The 23,004-nt window shown below is 33.8% G+C and overlaps 1 protein-coding gene across 1 annotated transcript; it reads right to left on the reverse strand.

The window, feature by feature from the left end:
* Positions 1-1,842: 1,842 nt before the first annotated feature.
* LOC114192990 (uncharacterized) lies at positions 1,843-13,523 on the reverse strand. The gene is made up of 7 exons (XM_028082675.2): positions 13,261-13,523; positions 13,093-13,186; positions 11,861-12,907; positions 11,473-11,535; positions 11,179-11,396; positions 3,235-3,353; positions 1,843-2,156 (listed from the first exon to the last, which is right to left on the reverse strand). The coding sequence occupies exons 1-7, from the start codon at positions 13,318-13,320 to the stop codon at positions 2,060-2,062; spliced, it is 1,698 nt and encodes a 565-aa protein (XP_027938476.1). The 5' UTR covers positions 13,321-13,523; the 3' UTR covers positions 1,843-2,059.
* Between the last annotated feature and the right edge of the window lie 9,481 nt (positions 13,524-23,004).

Here is a 23,004-nt window from a genome sequence, read left to right on the forward strand (position 1 = left end):
TTCTCCTTCGATCTTTCACCTCCTATCACACATTAAGTGCTAATTTGGCCTTCAATCCTCCACAGCTTTGTGTAAAAGGAGAAAATGAAACGGAGGGAGAAAATGAAACGGAAAGGGAATGTGAAATTAGAATTTTAGGGCTTTTAATATTTTTTTAATAGATAAAATGAGGATTTTATAATTTATAGGGTGCAGGAAGAAGAAGAGGAGGTGCAGGAAGAGAAAAGGGGAAGTGCAGAAAGTAGTAGCCCATCAAAAGCCTTTCAAAAGAGAAACATCACAAACTCGGTAATTCAAGATTTAATTCAGAATAAAAAATAAAAAACCGAGATACAAATAATAATTTATTTGGCTTAAAGAAATATTTAGTTGATAAAGAAACCTAATTATGGCAAAATTTCAATTTGGGATACAAAACCTTCCGTTTTCCTTTCACCGATTTTACGAAACTATCCAAAATCTGTAATATTCAAAGATGCACTTGGGTCTTGAGGGGTTTGGTTTAAGTTTTAAACATTATAAAAAAGGTTTAATTAAAGTGTCAATCTAGTACCATATAGTTTTTTTTATTTTTTTTTTGATTTTTTTTAATTTTTAAATTTTTTGAAAAAAAAAATAAAAATAATACGTGTCATGTCCCTATGTGTGACACATGGCATTGTCAGTGTCATGTGGTATTGCAATGCCACGTGTCAGTTTCACTATCAGACGTCATTGTGTTGATTTCGATTTAATCCTTATATATTGTCTATTTGTTTCAATTTAATACCTACTTATGTGTATCTGATTCAATTTTGTCCCAATTTTTTTAATAAATAAAATATTTTTCTAATCCATTTTTTATAAGATTAAAACTAATTAAGTATAAATATTTTTACAAAATTAAGTACTAAAATTTATATTTTTTTCTCTTAATTTCAGACCAAATTTTGTTATTTGTATAAATGTTTTACTAATATTTTTTATTAAAAATGACTTTTTAATATATTACTTTATTAATTAATTTTTCATTAAGTACTCATATTTTGTTAATTATTTTTTTTCCAAAATAGAATAATATTGTCTCTTATTAATTTTGAACCAAAATTTCTATTTGTTTGAATATTATACTAATTTTTTTTATTAAAATGACTTAATAAAATGACTTTTATCACTAAATTTTAATATAAATATCAAATACTTAATTTTTGTAAAAGTTTTATACTTAATTACTTTTAATTTTATAAAAAATGAATTTTAATTATTAGAAAAAAATTAGGTCAAGATTGAATCATATATACATAAGTACTAAATTGAATCCAAAAGACATACGAGAACTAAATCAAAATCAACACAATGACATTTAATAATGACACTAACACATGTCATTACAATGCCACATGGCACTGACAATGCCATATGACACTGACAATGCCACATGTAACACACAGAGACCTGACACATGACATTATTTTTTTTTCAAAAAAATTTAAAAAAATTTAAAAATTAAAACAAAAAAGAAATAAAAAAAACCACAGACTGACACGTAACATGTTAACTAACAACCTTAGTCAACTTCGTCTGAAAAAGACCTAATTGAAGTACTTTTTCAAAAATTGGAATACAATTGATACTTTCTTAAAAACGGATACCAAATTGACACTTATACTAAAGTTAGTACCATCCGAATAATTAAACCTATAAAAAATTTTAAAAAAAAATTGATGTTATATAAAATACCCTTGAGTTCACTTCAATTTATAGAATCACTTTTTAATTTTCAGTAAATAAATAGAACCTAAACGATTTGTATTAAATGAGGGACATTCTTATCATTAACGAAAATGGCTGTCAGTAATGAGATATAAAAATTCAAATTTACTGACAAGCAAAATAAATTATATTCCACAACTTAAATTACAATCATAATTATCAAGATTCTTTCATACACTGGGGCCTATATTTTAGTTTTTCTACGTGTCCATGACATTTTCTAGCAATTGATAGTAATTCATAAATTACGAAAAATTGAAAGATATGAAATAATTAGAAGATGCATGAACTCTAAGTCAGATACAGGTTAGCTCTCGGACAGTAGAAAATTACATGTTGAATATATGGAAGCTGCAGCCGCATTCACCGCTAACTCTTTCTCGGAGCTATTAAATGTCGATGCTCTACACATTGTAGAATATCAAAATTGTCAAATTTCTGACCGTTATTGTAGAAATAAGATTTTCTACATTGGTATAAAATTCTGGAAAATATATAATGCATGATTACGGGGAAAATAGGAACAAAAATACAATCTGTAAATGGCTTAATGCTTCTAAACTTCACAGACTCACAGATAGTATTCACAAAAGCACTCAAAAATGTGTTTCGAACACTCATTTTCAAAGATACACAGATTAACTTTTCCAAATCAAATATACGATTACCATCAAATTCAGGGCCAGGGAAATTAAACATGGGTAAAATGCATATTGAACACAATATAAACTGAACCAAACGTTCGTGATAAAAGACAAGGGAAATCCAGTCATTTCACTATCTAAACGGAAAATTTAACGCATAATAGAGTAACAAACTTGAGATACGTAATTGCTAACCCTATGTAGAAAGTGATAATTTTCACAAGAACAAAAGATCCAGTAGTCTTTCTTGAAAATTCATAAAGCTGTTTCAGTTCAATGCACAATCTCTTCTAAAAGTAACTCAATGGAGATCAAAAAGCCATTATATGCAAACATTTATCAGGTTGCTTAAAGAATTCTTCGTCACAGTACAATTCATGACACTAAAGGAAGGAAAGCAACGAATAGTTTAAGATTTTTTTCCATTATGTTAATGCAGCGATTCACTACATAAGCACAATGATTAATTACAGCATCACAAGCTATATGAATTAAAAATAAAATTACCTTCCTTACAAAGTGTTTATGTTGGATTAGTTACAAACTTGAAATAAATTTCAACAGAATGCTATGGACTTCAATCTTATTCTTATTCCATTAAAATATTATATCAATTTTATTTCACTAATTTATAATGAACAGATGGCTAACAACAAATTAAATTTGCTTTATTTTTTCAGAAGTCTAGTTCTATCCTAAATTCCAAATACTGATAAAAACCATATTGGTGGTAGGTTATCTTCGTGTTTTTCTAGTTTAAAGGGACAAACCTAACCAAAAGTACAAGTCCACAACATCGATAAAACATAATTTTATGATAGGTGATTAACACATTTACCTGGAGTTGTTTTCAGAATTTCCCAGCTGTTGTAAACCAAAAGCCACACTCCAGTTTACATGTTGAATGCCCTGGTCACACAGCAATTGCTTTTCTTTCACTTGATTCAACCAACACTCCTGAAATTACCAACAAGGAAAAGTTCAGATTTGGATGAAAAAAAAAAACCACTAGTATTAATGGGTAGTCGTCCTAGACTCTGTATTAAGTCAAATAAACTATACGTGATCAATTGTACAAGTACCCTCTTCCTCCAAAATTCAAATTTCTCCCGTTCCAAAATATTCTCTTCACTGCTAAAACCTTATTGAAAGAATTACTTGTAATTGTATGTTTTGTACACACATGTAATCCTTATATATAATGAAGAGATACACTAACAAGTAACAAAATCAATAAATGAGAAATATTTGCTAAGATACTTCCCTATTTGATGTAATCAAATATCATATTTCCCTATTTAATGTAATCACATATTTAACACTCCCTCTCAAGTTAGAACATATGTATCTAAGTCAGATTTGTTACAAATGTTATCAACACAACCTCTGAGAGACTTACTGAACAAATCAATCGATTGGTCACTAAAGCTGACATTGTTAATAATGACGAAGCTGCATCAATTTGGTGCAGGTGTGAAGATGACATGTTGAGGAACTAGCAACAAATGGTGGCAGGTAGCTACATGGTTTCATTATAAGTCCTAATTCTCAATGAGATCAAATATGACAAATGGAGCATCAAGATGAATGTTCTCCGTGGTGCGCTAGATGCTTGGGAGTTAGTTGAGGGGTCATATCGAGTCAGAGAATGGGGATAACTTCTAGACAAAAAGAATCTTTATCTAATATATCAAGGATTAGCGTAAAATGAATTTGTGAAGATTTAGGAACTAAAGTTGACAAAAGAAACATGAGAGAAGCTTCAAACTTCATACAAAGAATATGAAGCCATATCCAACTATTTCTCAGTCTTAATGGTCACTAATCAACATAAGAAAAATGGTGAGAAGTTTGATGATGTAAACCTTATGGGAAAAAAAAATTCTAGATTATTAGATACAAAGTTTGAAGTTATTGTGTCATCATAGAAACAAAAGTCTTGGAGCTATGACTATTGAGCAACTCTTGGGCTCATTACAAACTTACGAAGAAAATAAGGAGGAATCATGGAGCAACTCATGGTAGTTGAATCGTGAATCGTATCGTGTATCAGAGAGTCTATGTTTCATATCATGAATCGTTTTGTATCATGAATCGTACGATTCATGAACAATTAAAAAAGTAATATACAAAACATATAAACATGTAAAGATGTAATTAATAGTAACGATCACATTAAAAAAAAAAAGAGTTTATATAGTAATAAACTAAGTTAATATTATAATGATTGGATTTTATATGACCCAATTTCTTTGTTAAATGAAAAAGAAATATATGGGTTCATAAATATTTGATCAAAATAAAATAAGTTTTTGGGTGCACTCAGTGTTTTCATAGTCATATTTTTCTTTTGGTTCTAGTAGTAACTTTAGAGGGAGTGACCATTTACTAAATGGGCTTAAATTTTAGGTTTAGAACAGATCCACTTCTAACCCACAAGAAAAACCCTAGAATTTTCTGTCTTTACTCATGAAAGTTAAGGAGTCCAGGTTGTGCCATTGTCAGCTGCAATAAATCAACCCTAAAATCAGAAGCACACACCATCCTATACAGACCAAAAGACATGCACCACCACGCAACCACCACCGCGAGCTCAAGTCGCGAAGGCATATAACAAGTGAACAGAGGCATGCACGAACAAGAGAAGAGCTAAAACGAATTGCAAATCAAATCGCTATTCACACTTGTATCGTGCGATTCAAGCACGATTCAAAAACATAAACGATACACCATACGATTCATATCACTGGGCAGTTGTATCATATCGTACGATTCGTATAGTGAATCATACGATACTTACTACCATGGAGCAACTACTTAAGATGCAAGTTGATTCAACCCACAAAGACAATGGTCACAATAATCAAAGCCAACAAGGACGGACAAGGTTGCTAGGAGATTGAGGACAAAGAGGTCCTTCTATTCCTCAATGATTTTTCAACAAAACATGGATGTATTTTTTAAAGTATAAATCAAAGGTGTTTGAGAATTTCAAGAAGTTCAATGCCCCTATTGAGAAGTAAAGTTGCCTTGATATCAAAGGCATGAGATATTCACATCAAAAGAATTTCAAATGTATGGTTAAGATCAACAAATCCAATGACTCTTAACAATATCTAGATCCCCTCAACAAAAATGGAGTGACAAAAAGATGAATGAAAAAATACCAAAGAAGTTTTGGACAAAAGCAATGGATTATGCAATTTACCTTTCAGATTGGTCTCCAACAAGAAGTGTATAAGGAAAAAAACCACAAGAAGAATGGAAAGGAAGTCAAACATTTCCCATCTAAGAGTTGTTAGAAGCACTGCTCATGTGCACATACCATGAGAAAAGAAGCAAGTTTGATGATAAAATCAATAACAATTTCATCGATTACGACGCAAATTCCAAAGGCTACAAGCTCTACAATCATAACACAAGGAAGACAATCATAATTCAACATGATTTCAAAGGAGAATGGGATTGGGGACCACATGATGGAAACTACAACTTCTTTCCATGTTTAGAAGAAGATGACTAAGAGCATTTAAGGATAAACCAAGCAACATAGGAACCTACTAGCCCACCAGCTACATCAACTACAAACATTTAAGAAGATGAAAGCTCTAGTGAAAGAGTCCCTTCAAGAGCTTATAAGAATTTTATGAGGTAACACAAAATTTAGATAATCTTACTTTGTTTTGCTTATTTGTTGATGACGAATATTTTAAATTCCAAAATTGTCGAGAACAAAAATCAAAGTTATTGTTCAATGTATTTGTTAGAATAGGCATTAAATATAGTTAGTGTTAAAATGTAATCAGCGATTATAGACTTCTAGGAAGTTAACTGTTACATAATCTCGGAAATTAGAATAATTGATTCCTAATTATTAGGTGTATTTATTATAAGTGATTCTATTAAATAGTATAAATACATATTGTGTGGTTTGCATTAAAAACACAATATATTTAGAACATATACAATTCTATATGGTATCTGTTAGAATATAATCAGTGGTTATAGATTTCTAGGAAATCAATTGTTACATAATCTCGTAAATTAGGGTGATTAATTCCTAATTATTAGGTATTTTTACTGTAATTGATACTATTCAACAGTATAAATACATATTGTGTGGTCTGCATTATACACACAATACATTTAGAACATATACAATTCTATATTATCAAAGCTTGGTTCGATCCAAGCACCTATGGGCTATAGGCTCACCACACTTCAGCTGGCTGACATACTCACCAAGTCCCTTAAAGGCACATACTCACCAAGTCCCTTAAAGGCCCTTAAATTGAGTACATTTGTAACAAGCTTAGTGCATATGACATATATGTTCCAGCTTGAGGTGGAATGTTAGAATGTGATAATTTGTTACAAACTTCTAGGAAATTAACCACTACGTAATTTCAAAAGTTAGGATGATTGATTCCTAATTATTAGGTATTTCTATTATAATTGATTTTGTAAAATAGTATAAATACATACTTTGTATCCTGCATTAGACACACAATACATTCAGAACATATATAATTATATAGTTAAGTAGTTGTGTTGGAAAAAAGCTACATACTTATTAGTGGTACAGTCCCTATCTTTGTATATAAATCCATGATTGATCTTTGATCTTCCTTATACACATTGTATCAGGATCCTATGAATATAAATATGAGAACATATACGGAGAGTTTTCAAGCTCTCTCAATTACTCTTTTAATTATCTTAACTTGGTATTAGTGCGGGTTGATCCCGCTCTGCTAGTCTTGTATTCGGAAAATTTTCCATCTTTTGTCATTGTCAACCACAATCCTCTGCCTCTACTCTTGTCGAAAACCTCTGAATTAGGAGCATCCTTCCTAACAATGGCTTTCACTTGTTCAATAACCTTTATGCCAATTCCTTTGTTATACATGAATGTGCTGATTGGAGAAAGATATGAATCTAGAGTTTTGAAATAGCTCGGTCAAAAGGTGTAGCAATCTCTTAAAAGTATGCTCTAGACATCCTAAAAGAGACAGGTATGTTTGACTGTACGTCAGTGGATAGTTCTATGGACCTAAATCAAAAATTAATGCCCGAACAAGGTGAATCCTTCCCTAATCTAGAAAGATATAGAAGATTGGTTGAAAAACTTATTTATCTTAATATCACTAGACCTTATCTGTCTTTCATAGTTGGTGTGGTTAGTTAGTTTATGCAAGCTCCTTGTATTGGTCATTGGAATGTTATCATGCATATCCTTAGATATCTCATAAAGGCTTCATCACAAGGTTTGTTACATAAAGATAAAAAAATACCCAAATCTCTAGGTATTGTGATGTTGATTAGGCAGGATCTCCTACGGACAAATATTCTACAGGATATTTTGTTTTTCTTAGATGAAATATTATTTCTTGGAAAAGTAAGAAACAAAATGTAGTTGCTCAATCAATAACTGAAGTTGAATATACAGTAATGGTGTCTCTTACTTGTGAACTTGTATGGGTGAAATAATTCCTTCAAGAACTTAACTTTTGTGAGATTCAACAAATGAAGATGTGCTGTGATAACTAGGTTGCCCTCAACATTGCTTCCAATCCAGGGTTCCATAAGAAAACTAAACACACTGAGATTCATTATCACTTGTCCAGGAAAATTTGTTGTGCAAGGAAATTGGTATTGAATTTTTAGATCCAATGATTAACTTGCAGATGGTGTTAACAAAATCATTAAAGAGATCTCAAATTGATTTTATCTGTTTCAAGCTCGGTACATACAATTTGTACGTTCCAACTTGCGGGAGTGTTAAAATAGGCACTAAATATAGTTAGGAAGTAGTTGTATTGGGAAAATGCTATATACTTATTAGCCATACCTATCTTATCTTTGTATCTGTGTATCTGTGATTGATCTTTAACCTTCCCTATACACATTGTATCAGGGTCCTACCAATATAAATGAGAGCATATGGGAGAGTTTTTAAGCTCTCTCCATTACTCCTAAATATAGTCTCTTTCATTTATCTTAATTGTATTTTACTATATGGAACTAGGCCTATCTCTATATAATCCAATGTACATGACATATATAATATGTTTCGTTGTTGTGCTTGATTTATTATTCTATCTTTTATCTCTACATAGTACCGAAAGCCTAGTCAAAATCTTGCATTCCCTGTGAACCCACCATCCATTGGTTCTAAAATCTTTCCAAAAATTGTGTTCCTTTTATTTTCGACATCACCGTGAACTTTCTAGTCAACAACTCCACTATTAGAGTTGCCCTATCCAAACAATCGGTACGCTCCCAAAATTGCAGCCATCAAGGTTGCCCTAGTGACTTCTCTACATTGATATCTTGTGACCATGATTGCCAAGTGGACCGACTATCCTCAAATACATTATTTTTAGCAAATCATTGTATATCCATTTCGCCCTGTGCTTGATCAACATATTTTTCAAGTAAAGATCTCTTATACTACTAGCCTACCATTGTTAAACAATATCTAATATTTACAATACGCTACCAGCAAGTTTCTCTTACTACCACAACTCAGTTCACCACTCACAATTCTACACAACACCATTGATGATATCACCATGTGGTATCTAGTTTTAAACATTTTTCCATGTTTATTGATGATTTTTCTTGTTGTACTTGATTATGTTTGATGGAATATATGTACGAATTGTTTTCTCTTTATGAAGTTTTATCATGAAATAAAAACTCTACCAATATGATTTCTTCACAATAATAAAGCACAAAAATACTTACCTCATCAATGCAACAATTTACGGCATCCAACTACATTCTTTATTAGCATTCTCTCCACAACCCTCAACAGAACACAATGTATATGCACAAGAGCATGCATCTCATTATGAGGACTCTTTTCTTCCACAACAACATTCCCTCACGATTCTAAGGTAATGTATGCATGGCCAATGACCACATTAATCACATATCATTCTTTGTCCGAAATGACTAAATTCCTCATTCACCACTTCATACTCTTTGTCCTCATTTCTTCAGCTCCACATTTTGTGTTAGAATCTAACTTTGTGCCTGAAAACTCTCAACACAGTTCATGAAATTTGTCTTCATAGGTTATCATTGCTCCCAAGAAGGTTATTATCACTACTCACCTGCCCTTCATCCCATAATTCATTTCCACTAGAGTCTCATCTTAAGACTACTCACTCTTCTCATGAAATGTGGTCTTCCTTCACACCTAGTCTCCCAACTCTTGTTCCACTTCTATCTATTTCTATGGGTAACCCTATGGCACACCATGATGTTTCTCAAATAGTAAAACCTCTTCTCACATATCAACATCGTTACTAAAATTATTGCAAAGTCCTCACCACAATTCATGAGTATATAGTACAGGTCATATAAGACTCTTCCATGACACCGTTACTAGATTCAAGCCTACATACTATCATTCATTCACCATGTCATAAGTTGTTTGTATTAGATAATATTGAAAATAAAATAAAAGGTTAAACCATTTAGTCACCCGGTAAACTAGTATATATTAATTCATAATATATATATATATATATATATATATATATATATATATATACATTAAAAACTTAAGATTGAGAAATTCATCCCAGGAATTTCACTTTTTTAAATTTATAAGAAAAATAAAAAAATGTAGCTTAAAAATTACCCAAAAACCTTAACACAAAATAGCATTTCATAAGTTCAATATTTAAAGTCAAGACCATTACTATGAAATGAATGACTGATTATAGAAATAGAAAATATATCTCAAAATATGAAAGTAGAAGTGAAAACTAAAATAATAAAACAATTAAGAAAGAAAAACTATATATGATTAAACATAAATTGATTTCCATTAGCAGCCTAAAATAAGAAAGAGAAATTAATAAGGATTTGCTTCTCTTACTTGACATAAATATAATTAGAGATACAGTCAGAAATTTAGAAAACACATTATCAAAGGTCGAAGGCACTAAACTGAAAAGAGATAATCAAATGGGGCAGTCCTAATTCTGATTCTAAGAGCTAAAAAAAAATTAAATACTTACACCCCCCACTCCCTAATAAATAAAAATAAGCAAATATGCGAGTCAATGCATAGCATATGCCTAATTAATTATCTGCAGGGAAACTCCAAAGCCAGATTTTCATCTTGTTCCTCACCCTTTGCAGGAATGATGCCAAAATCTAGCAACTAAATAACCCTCTGAATGTTTAGCCAGATTCACACTGTAAGTATTTGTTTGTTGTTGCAGCCAAAATTAGCAAAATGATCAACAGAAACAAACCCATGAAAGGTAAAAAAATAAATTCCAATCCAACTCAAAGTTGCAGCCATCATTAAGACGAGAAAAATAAGTCTTGTACTTGTAAAGTGTGAAGGAACAGAGATCAAAACAATGGTAATATTTTGTAGAAATAGTCAAGGAAGCAGGATTTCAAATTCTGTAATATTTCTGAATCAACAAAAATGCATTAGAAAAAATGGGGGAGAATACCTAAAACAAAGCTATTTATAGTCATTTCAAGGGTAAAAACTAGTTTTTGAAACCTGTACACATTTTCCAAATCCTACTTAAAGCATACTAGCTAAAAACATAAACTGAAAAAAACCAACAACCACCTTACGTTTCTTGTATGCACACCTATTCCATCCCCCGTAAAACTTTTCTTTGCTTATATGAACACCTTTACCTTCCCCAATAATTTCTCATATATTATAGAATTTACTGACCCAAAAGTATAGAGTAAACAATAAAAGGATTAAAAAAATATTATGTCTTTTTGCACTCACTAGTTGTTTTTCCTCTTTTGAAAGTGCTTCATCCATATGATTAAACAAAGCAGTCCATCTTGCCCCATGCAAATCTGCAATTTGGCTAGTGGGTAGTCCCGCAAACATTTTCATAATGTAAGGATCACAATCTTGGTTATTAGCAAATTCCTTCGATATAAGGAATGGTAACTCAGTAGTGATAACAGATCGAACTCTCCTCCTACTTCGTCGCAAAGCTGAAGAAAGTACAAAAAATAACATGTAAGCAGCTCATCTCCAAAACCTGGCAAAATGAAATAGATATGGCTTTACCTGAAAGGCGTCCTTTGATATCTTGATGCAGAAGCTCCAACCATTGAGAAGCAACAGTAGCAGCTGGAAAACACAGAACCACCCATATCAGCAAAGGCTCAAGGAACCATTTGTTTTGAGGAATCTTTCTTCAGTATCCCAATCTATCACTGAACAACTTCTATTTTAAAATGTATAACATTTTCCATTTTCTACTCAAGTGTAGTGTAAAAAACTAATTTCAGAACACATCAGCTCATTGCTAGCTTTTAAACTCTAAAAAGAATGAGAGAATTGATGCTTTGCATCATTATGCATTACATGAAGTGCTTTAAAGGCAAGCATAAAAGGAGACGAAAAACTAAACTGAGCATAATAATGCACAAGCATGAGGGAAACAGTTACAAGCCTTTTAGAGAAAGAGATGAAACTGTTGTGACATTAGAAGATTCGTCGTTTGACAAATTGGTAGAACTCGTCGATGCCCTAGTTTCAGATGACAATTTCAGTGCCAAAACATTATCCTCCATAACATTTGTTGACTGTGTCATACAACTTTTAAGACTCCCTTTCTCTACTGTGCTAGCGTCATGATCACGAACTTTACCCTCCAAAATCAGGGAAGAAGAATCATTCGCTGTCACAGGAAACTTTCTTGCTTGTTTGTGCCCTGAAGAGCTATGTAGGACCCCTTCCTCATCTGCCACATTGTCTTGATCCCTCTTACTAACGTCTAAACTTCCATGTATTCGATGTGCTGCTTGCTTGCTCGGCATGCTTGTGCTTTCATGTTTTTCAGACCTTACAAGATTCTCAATAATTGAAAGCACTTGTTTTCTATTCCTCACATGATTTATAATTCCAGGGTTCAACTCATTCAGCAGTCCACTTGGAGCAGCAATCTTGGTAAACCGGTTAACCTGTTCCCTCTTTGCAAGTTCCATCTTTTTCTTGAGAATTTCACTCTTACTTTTCCTCCCACGTTGTTTCGGCTTTGGAATACCTGCGTGAGAGGGTGACCAAAATCCATACTCCTTCATTTGCTGCCATTTCGTCATTGGATCTTTCTCCTCCAAAGGTCCCACACAGCTTCCACTCTCTGATACATCCTTCATCTTAAGAGGATTGCGCCCTCTAGAGGAACTTGCAGGTTCCAAATTCACTGAGCTTGAAACATCTTCTGCATTCAGATCCACATTAATTCCCCTTGAAACTACTAAATTATCATGTCCTTTTCCTTGCTTCTCAGTCAAAGATTCTTCGGAAAAATTCTCAACATTGCCCCCGCTCTTGCATGCTTCAGCGTTAAGATCCAAAGGACTAGCCGCAAAATTCACCACTTCCGGACACGCGTTCCTTCCTATATTCCCTTGTTGAGAAGACTCCGAGGCACCCAACGACCATTGCACATTGTTTTCCTTGATGGTTTTAAACTCCGAATAACCGCTACTAGTTTCTGAACAATATTAATTGAAATCCCAAATTAAAATTCAGACTAGAATATAAGTATGTGGGTTGAATTTTACTGAAAAAAACAATAATTAAATCCGATATTTGGATGAAAAGCTGAATCCTTTGGAGATAAAAACGCATGCTTTGAAAAGCTTAAAACGACGTAGTTTGGCTGAAACGCGAATTTACCCGCTGAGTTAACAAGGGAGTCAAGATCTTTTATCTTGACTCGTTTACGAGTGTTGTGTTCGGCGTGAGTGCTTCCTCGCTTCTCTCCCGCGATCTGAAACGCAAAGGTCCAATGAGAAGATTTTAGATTTGAAAGGAAGAATCGAAAGAAAAAAAAAAAAAACTGACCTTGGAATTCGTGGGGGAGGACATCATCGACGCTGTTCCAGAATTGCAATCCTCGTTCATACGCTGAGACAAAGGTTGCAGTATCCGAATGTCGGAAGGAGAAATTTAGGGTTTGTGGAGATGGATCTGAGGGGTGAGAGTGTGTGATAGCGAAGAGGGAAAGAGAGAATAAAGTTTGAATTCGCAGATAAGTGAGCGCGCGTTCCCTCCCGTGTGTCCTGGGCTTTACATGCTTACTAACTATGTGGAGAAGACACGCGCACCAATGTATTTTCAAACATTCAAAAATTGAAAGATCTCGATGTTTAAACCATGATTGATTTGTTGTTATGTAGTTCCGAATAAAAAAATAGTTTTTTTAATATTTAAGATTTGTAATTTCTTCTAAATTTGAAAAATATGATATATGATATATCAATAAAAAAATTTATGTTTCTGTGAACGAATATTAATATGTTAACTACAAGAGTTGTTTGCATGGAAAATGAGAGTGTTTATTTTTCAACTTAAAAAAATTGAAATGATTATTGTGTTACGTACAAATTTGGTCTTATGAAAATATCATTGTGATAAAAATATATTCTAACTATTTTTGTAATTATGATTTTAAGATTTCATACTTTTTGGAATTTATTTTTTTGGTGTGAAAAATAATATTTTTAAATTTTAAATAGATATTATGAAAATTAAAGATATAAAGAAGATAATGAGTTAAGAATACTCAAAAGTCCTATAAATTGTCTCAAGAAAATCAACTTTAATAAATAAATATATTACTACAAACTCAAATTCATCAGAACATACAAGATATCTTCCTCATATACAAAGCAAGACTTAAAAGGAAAAAAAAAAAGACATAAAATCTAAGGAGAAAATATAAATTTGTCGAAATTGCATCGTCAAACAAAGTTTAACTCGTTAATATTTGATGTCTCCATTTATATGAAGTTGATAAAGGATGTATTGTTAGATTAATCTTATTTTTTAAAGTGATTTTGAGTTGATCATGATTAATTTAAATTTGTCTCGGAGTATCTGAATTCTTTAATAAAAATTAAGTAGTTTTTTATTGATTAAAAATGTTTTAAATTTGTTGAAATGTTCTTATCTCGTTGAGTTTACAAGTTTAGTTTATTGAAATTAAATTTTGGTCGGCTAAAATCATTTATACATCAAGAAAATCAACTTCAACAAAAAAAAAACTATGAAATATAGGAGAAACACAATAAGGGAATTGAATTGTGTTTCAAAATCTTTTTAAAAACTTGTTTTGCAAAGTATTGTCAAATACTAGGTAGTCAGATGGTGGTTTATATGACAAATGTCCATCAATAAATTTTTGAAAGAAAAAAGCGATGGATGCTCTCCTTCTTTGATTAACATAGACAAAGTAACATGTAAAAAACAAATTAAGGAGTAAAAGATTGCTTAGTATTTTTAAACTAATTCGTCTAGTAATGAAAAATATGTTTAGCACTAAAAAAAAATTTAAAATTATTGACAAAATTTTATCGACAAATATATTTTCGTTGGTAAATATGAATTACTGACGGATTTTAATATTTTAATTACTGATGAAAAAATTTGTCGGTAATATATATTTTAGTTATCAACAGAAAAATTCATCGTTAAAATTCGTCAATAATCCAAATTTTAAGTACCGACGTCCATTGATAAAATTTGCCGATAATTACATAACTTAAAATTTTTCAGTAAAATCCATCAATAATTTAAAAATTTTATTACCAACGAATTTTAAACATTACCGATAGATTTTGACCATCGGTAATATCAATTTTTCTTGTAGTGTAGTTCTCAACCAACTACAAAAGTTCCATTAGGTTGATTATTGTCGTGAAGTACAAATAAATATTCTTTCATATCATAGTCACTCTTGGCTAACTCCATCGGAGTATTATTTCAAAACAGTCACTCTTGGCTAACATGTTAAGTATTCTTTGGCACTTAGTCACTTCTAGACAAAAACCTTGAGTATTGTTTCAATAACAAGCCACCTATGGCATAACATAAGTATTCTTTAAACAATAACACATTTATGACTTAACGTGAGTATTCTTTAAACAATAGGTTATTTCTAGCTTAACATGAATATTCTTTATATAAGTCACTCATGGTTAAAGACAAAAAAAAAAATATGCGACCAATAAACCACAAGTTTCCCTCATTAAAGAAAGTTTGTCTTTTTTTGACATTTAAAGGGTTAAACAAGTTTTATTAGTTTGTTAAATGAACACAAACAATGCTCTTTACAAAACTATTTACACCTATAAATGTTTTGGCAACATTCAACACGTTTACTATTCAAACTCTTTTTTTTTTAAAGATGACTTTGTATAGGCTTGGAAGAAAATGGTCATTGTAAATTATTTTTTGGTCGTAGAATCAACTATAGAATCACTTGAATGACTTTCTTGTGTCAAAATAGCTTTGGCATTGAAGATGCATTAAATGCACTACATACATGCATTAAATGCACTTCTGTTATTCTAGCAACAAATGAACAATTGGTTAGACTTATCAAGTCTTGATCATAGAGACTTTACTTTAAATTAAGTAAAGCATAGATTCATAAAGTTCATTCTAGAGTTAACAAAGCAAGCCTGATCGAGTTAATAAAGCAAAATAGTTTTAATGTGAGTTCCAATAGATTATTGATGTGATAAAAGCTTTAAAGTAGATATTCTTGGTCATACATAAGAAACGCATATTCCCTACAAAATAAAAGAAACATATAAGTATTCATGAAATAAAATGTTAGCTTAAGACTATGTGGATATCGCCTAACCATGTAAATGTTGATACATAAACATAAGATTGTATTGTATCTTTCATTATTTGTTGCTTTTAAAAGTACTTACGTCTTATAAACGAAGTACGATCATATTTCATACTTTGTTGTTTTCAAAAATAAATCAAAATCATGGGAGCCAGACTTCTCCTTAACATAAATACATTAAAACAAACTAAAACTCATCAAAACACCAAAGAAAACGTCTAACTAAGATAATAAGATTAAGGAATTGATCAATGTGGTTCGATGATCAAAATATATTATGTGTATTGGTTCTTGCATGTACTTAAATGATTAATATTCATACATTGAATGTGTCGATGAAAGCAAGAAATTTGATTAATGTAATGGCTAAGTCTTAACACTAGACGAGTTTAAGGATTAAACAACTCACAGTGTTCGACGAGTCTAACAATAGTAACCATCAGGTTTAAAGCATTATATGACCAAAGTCTTTAGATAACCTAAGTCAGTGTTAGACGACTAAGGCATTAAACGACCAAGGGTTAAATGACCTAAGGTATCTTAAGTCATCAGATGACTAAGGTATTAGACAATCCAAATGGTTAGACGACCTAAGGCAGGTGAAGTCATTAGATGACCAAAGTGTCAAGTGACCTTTAATGCTACAACATTTATAATGCGCTTTGATCGTTTGAAACATGTTTTGATCTTTGATTATTCATGTGAATTGAGATACTGATCAAATTGTTTGAAGCAGAGACTAAATGTTATGAATTATGTTAAGACTTTGACAAGTGTACCAAGTCGTGCAAGTAGTAACCGGTAAGATCGGGATATTGTTTCCCAAGAGACACGTGTAATACTAACTAATCACGTAATTAATAACTAATTTAAACTAAATAATGAATCCATAATTTGAGTTTTGGTGCAAGAAAGTAAAGTTGTGCATGAACAAGTAAGAGGTGAAATTTGGCGTTTAAAACGCTTAGACAGTGGAAAAGATGAGAAATGATATGGAATGGTATTGTTGGGGTTATATTTCACCGACCTCACTCTCATGCATATAAAAGAAATCACACCCTCTCCATTAATATATTAATGTCAACCTACACGTACTCAAACCCTAATCCCTTAGTAGAATAAGCCTAAGTTTCCTTATTAAGAGTCAATCCCTTGAACCCTTACTAAACAAATCCACTATATGAACTAGGGTTTAAGACAATCAATGGGTCAAGCTCCATTCCTAGACACAAGCTCCATTATGTATCTTGTTTCATTTCTAGGTTTCAAAAGATATTTTCCAATACCTAATGAACCTTGTATCAAGTTATGGGTTATTAAACCAAGGAAGCATTAAGCAAAGAAACAAGAATACTAGCATTTAATGGAAGAGGGATATATATATATATATATATATATATATATATATATATATATATATATATATATATATTCAAAGCATTTGTGGAATACAAGATAGTTTAGTAGTTACATCTATCCCAACAAAATGAGTTTAGCTTTCCATTGTCATGGAAAGCACAAGCTTACAAAATGAAAGATGAAAGAAGAAGGAGATACAAAAAGGAAAAAGGGATAGTTCCTACAAACCCTAATAGCCTTCCAAGAACTCCAAATGAATGTTTTCGCGTTTCTCCCTAGCCAAAGATGGCTTTCCTTCGAGACATCAAGAAGATATAGGGCAAAATTTCCACATCAACAAAAGTGGAATCCGGTGTAAGTTGTACACCGCTAGGCACGATCAACAAAAGGTGAAGATAAATGGATCTGCGTCGTCTGCCGCTTGGTGCCCTTTAGGTGGCACCAGGTGCTGACTCTCTGGAATCAGGCTAACACCCAGCGCTATCCTGCACCACATTGGAGTTTACGAATCAAATGGCTCAAAGCTTTGTCTTCTGGTGGCACAACGTTGGATGCATGGCTCAGATCTTCAAAATTAGTTCTTTTTCTTTCTTCTTTCGTTGCCAACGTCTTTGGTTTGAGGAAAAAGCTTCATATTACTGAATCAGACACAAAAATTGGAGATTAGTGGTATAATTAGATCAATGTAACCCAAACATTATTTATTTACAAAATCAAGGTAAAATTGAGGATTGAGTAGGTTAAAGCCTATGGAAGAGTTGATTTTGTTAATAAAACAGGACTTAGATAATGGTAGAAATTAACATTATAATATTGCAATGTTCAAAAAAAATTATCTTATAATAATTGTATTTTAGAAGAAAAAAGTTTTCAAAATCAAACATTCAAACAATATAAGTGTAACATTCCTAAGGAATATTACTAAGTTTAAATAAATAAAATAGGAAATGAAAATAAACCTCATTTAATATGATACCATTTCCCAAAACACGGAAAATTAAGAACTTTAATATAACATAATTCATATGTTCGCAATAACAGTATTACAAAATCATCAAAATTCCACATAATAAATTTAATTTCAAAAGTCTAAATATAAAAATCCGATCAAAAACCCAGGTAGCCCCTGCGCCTCTAAGCATCTCCTGGCCCACCTGTCAAATCATCTGCTCTCGGATAACAAGTTATCTGATCATCGCCACACACATAGAAAGGGTGAGCTATGCACAATATATAAAAATATACATGAAATAAATATGCCACCCATCCCAAAAAGAACATGCCTAATTATTTCATTGTTTTCAAATTACTCATCCATGATCTCATAGTCCTTCATGAGTCATATACATGAACTAGGTCTTGGGACTTCATTGTGCTTCCACGAAACTAACCCATTCGTGGTCCAACCCTATGAGCCATTTCTGCTCATAGTCCTACCCTACAGACTCTTCGTCTGTAGTAAATCATTTAAGCCTTCTTAACTTGGACCCTGGCACACACGCAATCACCATACTATGGACTCCTCGCCCAATAGTAGCCGATAGAAACATAACAGTTCCTTGCCCATCGTGCGTCCGACGCATATAATCACCATATTAAGGACTCCTCGCCCATTAGCAGCCGATGGGAACTCAACCAGTTCCATGCCCATCATGCGTCCAATCATCAAGCACATCCCAGACCCCTATTGGACTTAGTCCTTCAAGCCCAAATACCACAAACACAAGCATATAATTCCTATCCTTTAGGAAATAACAAGCAAACAGTCCAAACAATGCACAAACACATGGCTCTGTGCCATTCTCGCTTTAGCCACGCATGTTCGCCCAAGCTAGAACCTTGGTCTCGCTTAGGTTAGTCCACCTCATCTGAGCGAGCGTGTAACAATGTATGTACCTCGTCATCTCGCTTAGGCGAGCTCTCCTCGCCTGAGCGAGACCTCTAGTCGCTCAAAACACACAAAGCTCCTTGCTTGGACAAGGATTCACTCAACAAAACACCAAGTCTCATCGCGACCTCGCTTAGGTGAGCCATTCTCACCTAAGCGAGCATACTTGTCGCTCAGAACCCCAAAACCTCTCGCTTGGGCGAGATGTCGCGCTCAAAACATCCAGGTTTCCTCGCGACCTCGCTTAGGCGAGCCAATCTCGCCTAAGCGAGACTGTATTTTGCCCAAACCCAACCTTGGTCGCCTGAGCGAATTGCTTGAGTATGAACACTGAATGGACTCCTGCAACTCTCGCCTAGGCGAGAAGGAGTCGCTTGGGTGAAACTTGCAGAGTTTTGCCATTGCTCGTGCACCAAAGACACCAAACAAATGCCAATTTACAATACAATCATGTTCATTCAATCTATATCATCAATCAAACTCTAAAACACATTGTAAACATGTTTAAATCCTCAAAACGCAGAAATTGACAATGAATCAAATAACAGTACCCGAAACCCTCATCACATTCTTGTTTCATACCCAAAAGACTTTACACTCCACATTCTCTTGCCAAATTCTCAATTGCAGTGTACATTATACCAGAAACCACAACACATAAAATTCCAATTTGAGAACAACACGCAGAAACACAAACCATATAAATATACACATAATTTCAGCACCCCTAACCTGGAATTATTGATCAAAATTGGGAGAGAAGAATGCTTCTCCTCAAGCCTCCTTCCAATTCACCTTTTGCGCACCTAAACTCACCACTCACAACCCAATTTTCGTTCTTCTCTCAGAGTCAAAGATCACCACTGTCAAAACCCCTCTTTTCCCCCAATTTGGCCCTTTTATATGTGTCTTAATTAAGGGTTTAAAGACTAAAACGAAAAAGGGCTTAATGGGGTGTTAAATTCTCATTTTGATGGTTTTCCAGCCCCTCTTGGCTGCCCTCCCTCTACCTTTTCACATCCACTCCAAACTGGATTTAGCAAAAATAAAGTCTACCTTATGTCCATCAAGGTTTGAACCCGTGACCCTCCACTCATACGGTCAAATCACAACCATTACACCAATTCAGATTTAGTGATAACTATTATAATCCTATGATTATAATATCACCCACTAGTCACAATTATATTATCAAAAATACTAATAAGTCAATTAACACACAACAGGCATGCATAGGACTCGAACCCAAGTCCTCTCACACAAACAAAGTACTCTAAACCATTTGAGCTAGTACTTTTCCATGTCACATCAAACAATATTTAATGCCATAAAGGCTCTTCCTACTCGTATTTATTAATTTATTAATTATTTAATTAATTAATTTTCACGGGTCTTACATTTCTTCCACCTTTAAAAGTTTTCGTCCTCGAAAATAGGATTTACCAGCAAATAGGTGAGGATAAGACTTCCTCATGAGATCCTCCATCTCCCAAGTCATCTCTTGGGTTGTCTCATCCTAGAGAACCTTCATAGTCCGAATCTCCTTCCCTCTGAGTTGTTTGACTTGAGAATCTAGAATTCTCATCGGTCCAACTCCCAACGTCGAATTCTCACGCACTTGGACATCATCCTGCTCCAGCACGTGAGTAGGATCCGCCACGTACTTCCTCAACCATAATACGTGGAAGACATTGTGTAGGTTTGCCATGTGAGGTGGCAATGCAATCTCGTACGCCACTAGTCCAATTCACCTCGTAATCTGATACGACCCGATGAATCGAAGAGTCAACTTCCCTGACTTCAATGCTCTCCCAATACCTACTGTAGGTGTAACCCTGAGGAACACATGGTCACCAGCCTCAAACTCAAGTGGCCTCTTCCTCTTATCTGTGTAGGATTTCTGCCGACTTTGAGTTGCCTGCATCCGATCCTGTATTACCCTTACTTTCTCAGTAGTTTATTGTAAGAATTCTGGACCAAGTACTACAGACTCTCCATCCTGTTGCCAACACAAAGGTATCTGACATTTCCTACCATACAAGGCCTCGTAAGGTGCCATTCCAATACTGGAATGGTAGCTGTTATTATAAGTGAACTCCACCAGCGGTAGCACATCACTCCACGTCCCGAGGTGATCCAGGACACATGTTCTCAGTAAGTCCTCCAGAGACTGTATGGTTCTCTCAAACTAGCCATCAATCTGAGGATGATATGTCGAGCTCATTCTCAGCTGAGTGCCCAAGTGTTCTGCAATGACTGCCATAATCTCGATGTGAACCTCAGATCTCTATCTGAGATAATACTAGTAGGCACACCATGTAACCTGACTATCTCCCTAACATACAACTCTACTAGTTTATCCAGGGACATCTTCTGATTGATTGGCAGGAAATGAATGCACTTTGTCAATCTATCTACTATTACCCAAATAGAATCGTGCCCCCTCACTGACCTTGGCAGATGTGTAACAAAGTCCATGGAAATGTTGTCACATTTCCACTGAGGAATGTCAAGAGGCTCCAACGTACCACCTGGCCTCTAATGCTCGATCTTCGCTTTTTGGCACACTAAGCAAGATGCTACATAATCTGCCACATCGGTTTTAATGTCAGTCCACCAAAAGGTCGCCTTCAAGTCTTTGTACATTTTAGTCATACCTGGATGTATGCTAAGACGACTTTTATGCCCTTCATCCAAGAGCATCTTCCTCAATACTCGACTGCTGGGTACACACACCTTCTCTCTGAATCGCAAGATACCATCCTGAAGTCCTTTCTCTTCTCTATTCCCAACTCATTAATAATTTGCTGCAGTTCGTGATCCTTACCCTATTCCACCCGAACCTCATTCAGGAACTCATTAGATATCCTCAACATGCTACACCGTATATGACCTGCCTCCCTATCCAATCCCAGATTCATATCTCTCAGCTTCTCGATTAGCTTCAACTCCTTAATCATCATGGCTGAAACATGAGCCCTCTTCCTACTAAGAGTGCCTGCTATGACATTAGCCTTACCAGGGTGGTATAACAGCTCATATTCGTAATCCTTCAGGTATTCCAACCAGTGCCTCTGGCTCATATTCAACTCCTTGTGATCAAACAAGTATTTTAAACTCCTGTGATCGCTGAATACCTGAAACTATGCCCCATACAAATAGTGCCTCCATGTTTTGAGAGCAAAAACTACCGCAGCCAATTCCAAGTCATGTGTAGGATAGTTCTTCTCGTGTACCTTCAGTTGGCAAAAGGCATAAGCAATAGGCCATTTCTCCTGCATCAATACACAACCTAAGCCCTGGTATGAAGCATCACAGTACACCTCAAACGTCTTGGTTGTGTCAAGAATAGCTAGTATCGGTGCAGTGGTCAATCTCCTCTTCATGTCCTCCTTTGCCATCCTTTGTGTGTTGCCTCCTTTGGAAAGAGCGATTCTTTCCTTCCACTTTTAGATTCACCCCTTATTACTTTCTTCTTCACCCAATTTTCAAAAGAATATCTAATTCTGCCCACAAAACATCTCGTGGTCATAACTGGTTCTAACCCTAAAAGAAAAAAAAAATCCTAAGTCAGCCCTTGTTCAATGAGATTCATATCATTTGGTATTCAGAGCTTCGGTTTAAGTGTTTGAACGTCAAATTGGTAACATCCTTCCTTCTTTCTTATTTTACCAATTCATTACCTTATTACTTGTATTAT

The sequence above is a fragment of the Vigna unguiculata genome, chromosome 8, assembly GCF_037176805.1.
Source record: "Vigna unguiculata cultivar grain cowpea cultivar isolate G323 ecotype 2 chromosome 8, ASM3717680v1, whole genome shotgun sequence".
Lineage (NCBI taxonomy): Eukaryota > Viridiplantae > Streptophyta > Magnoliopsida > Fabales > Fabaceae > Vigna > Vigna unguiculata.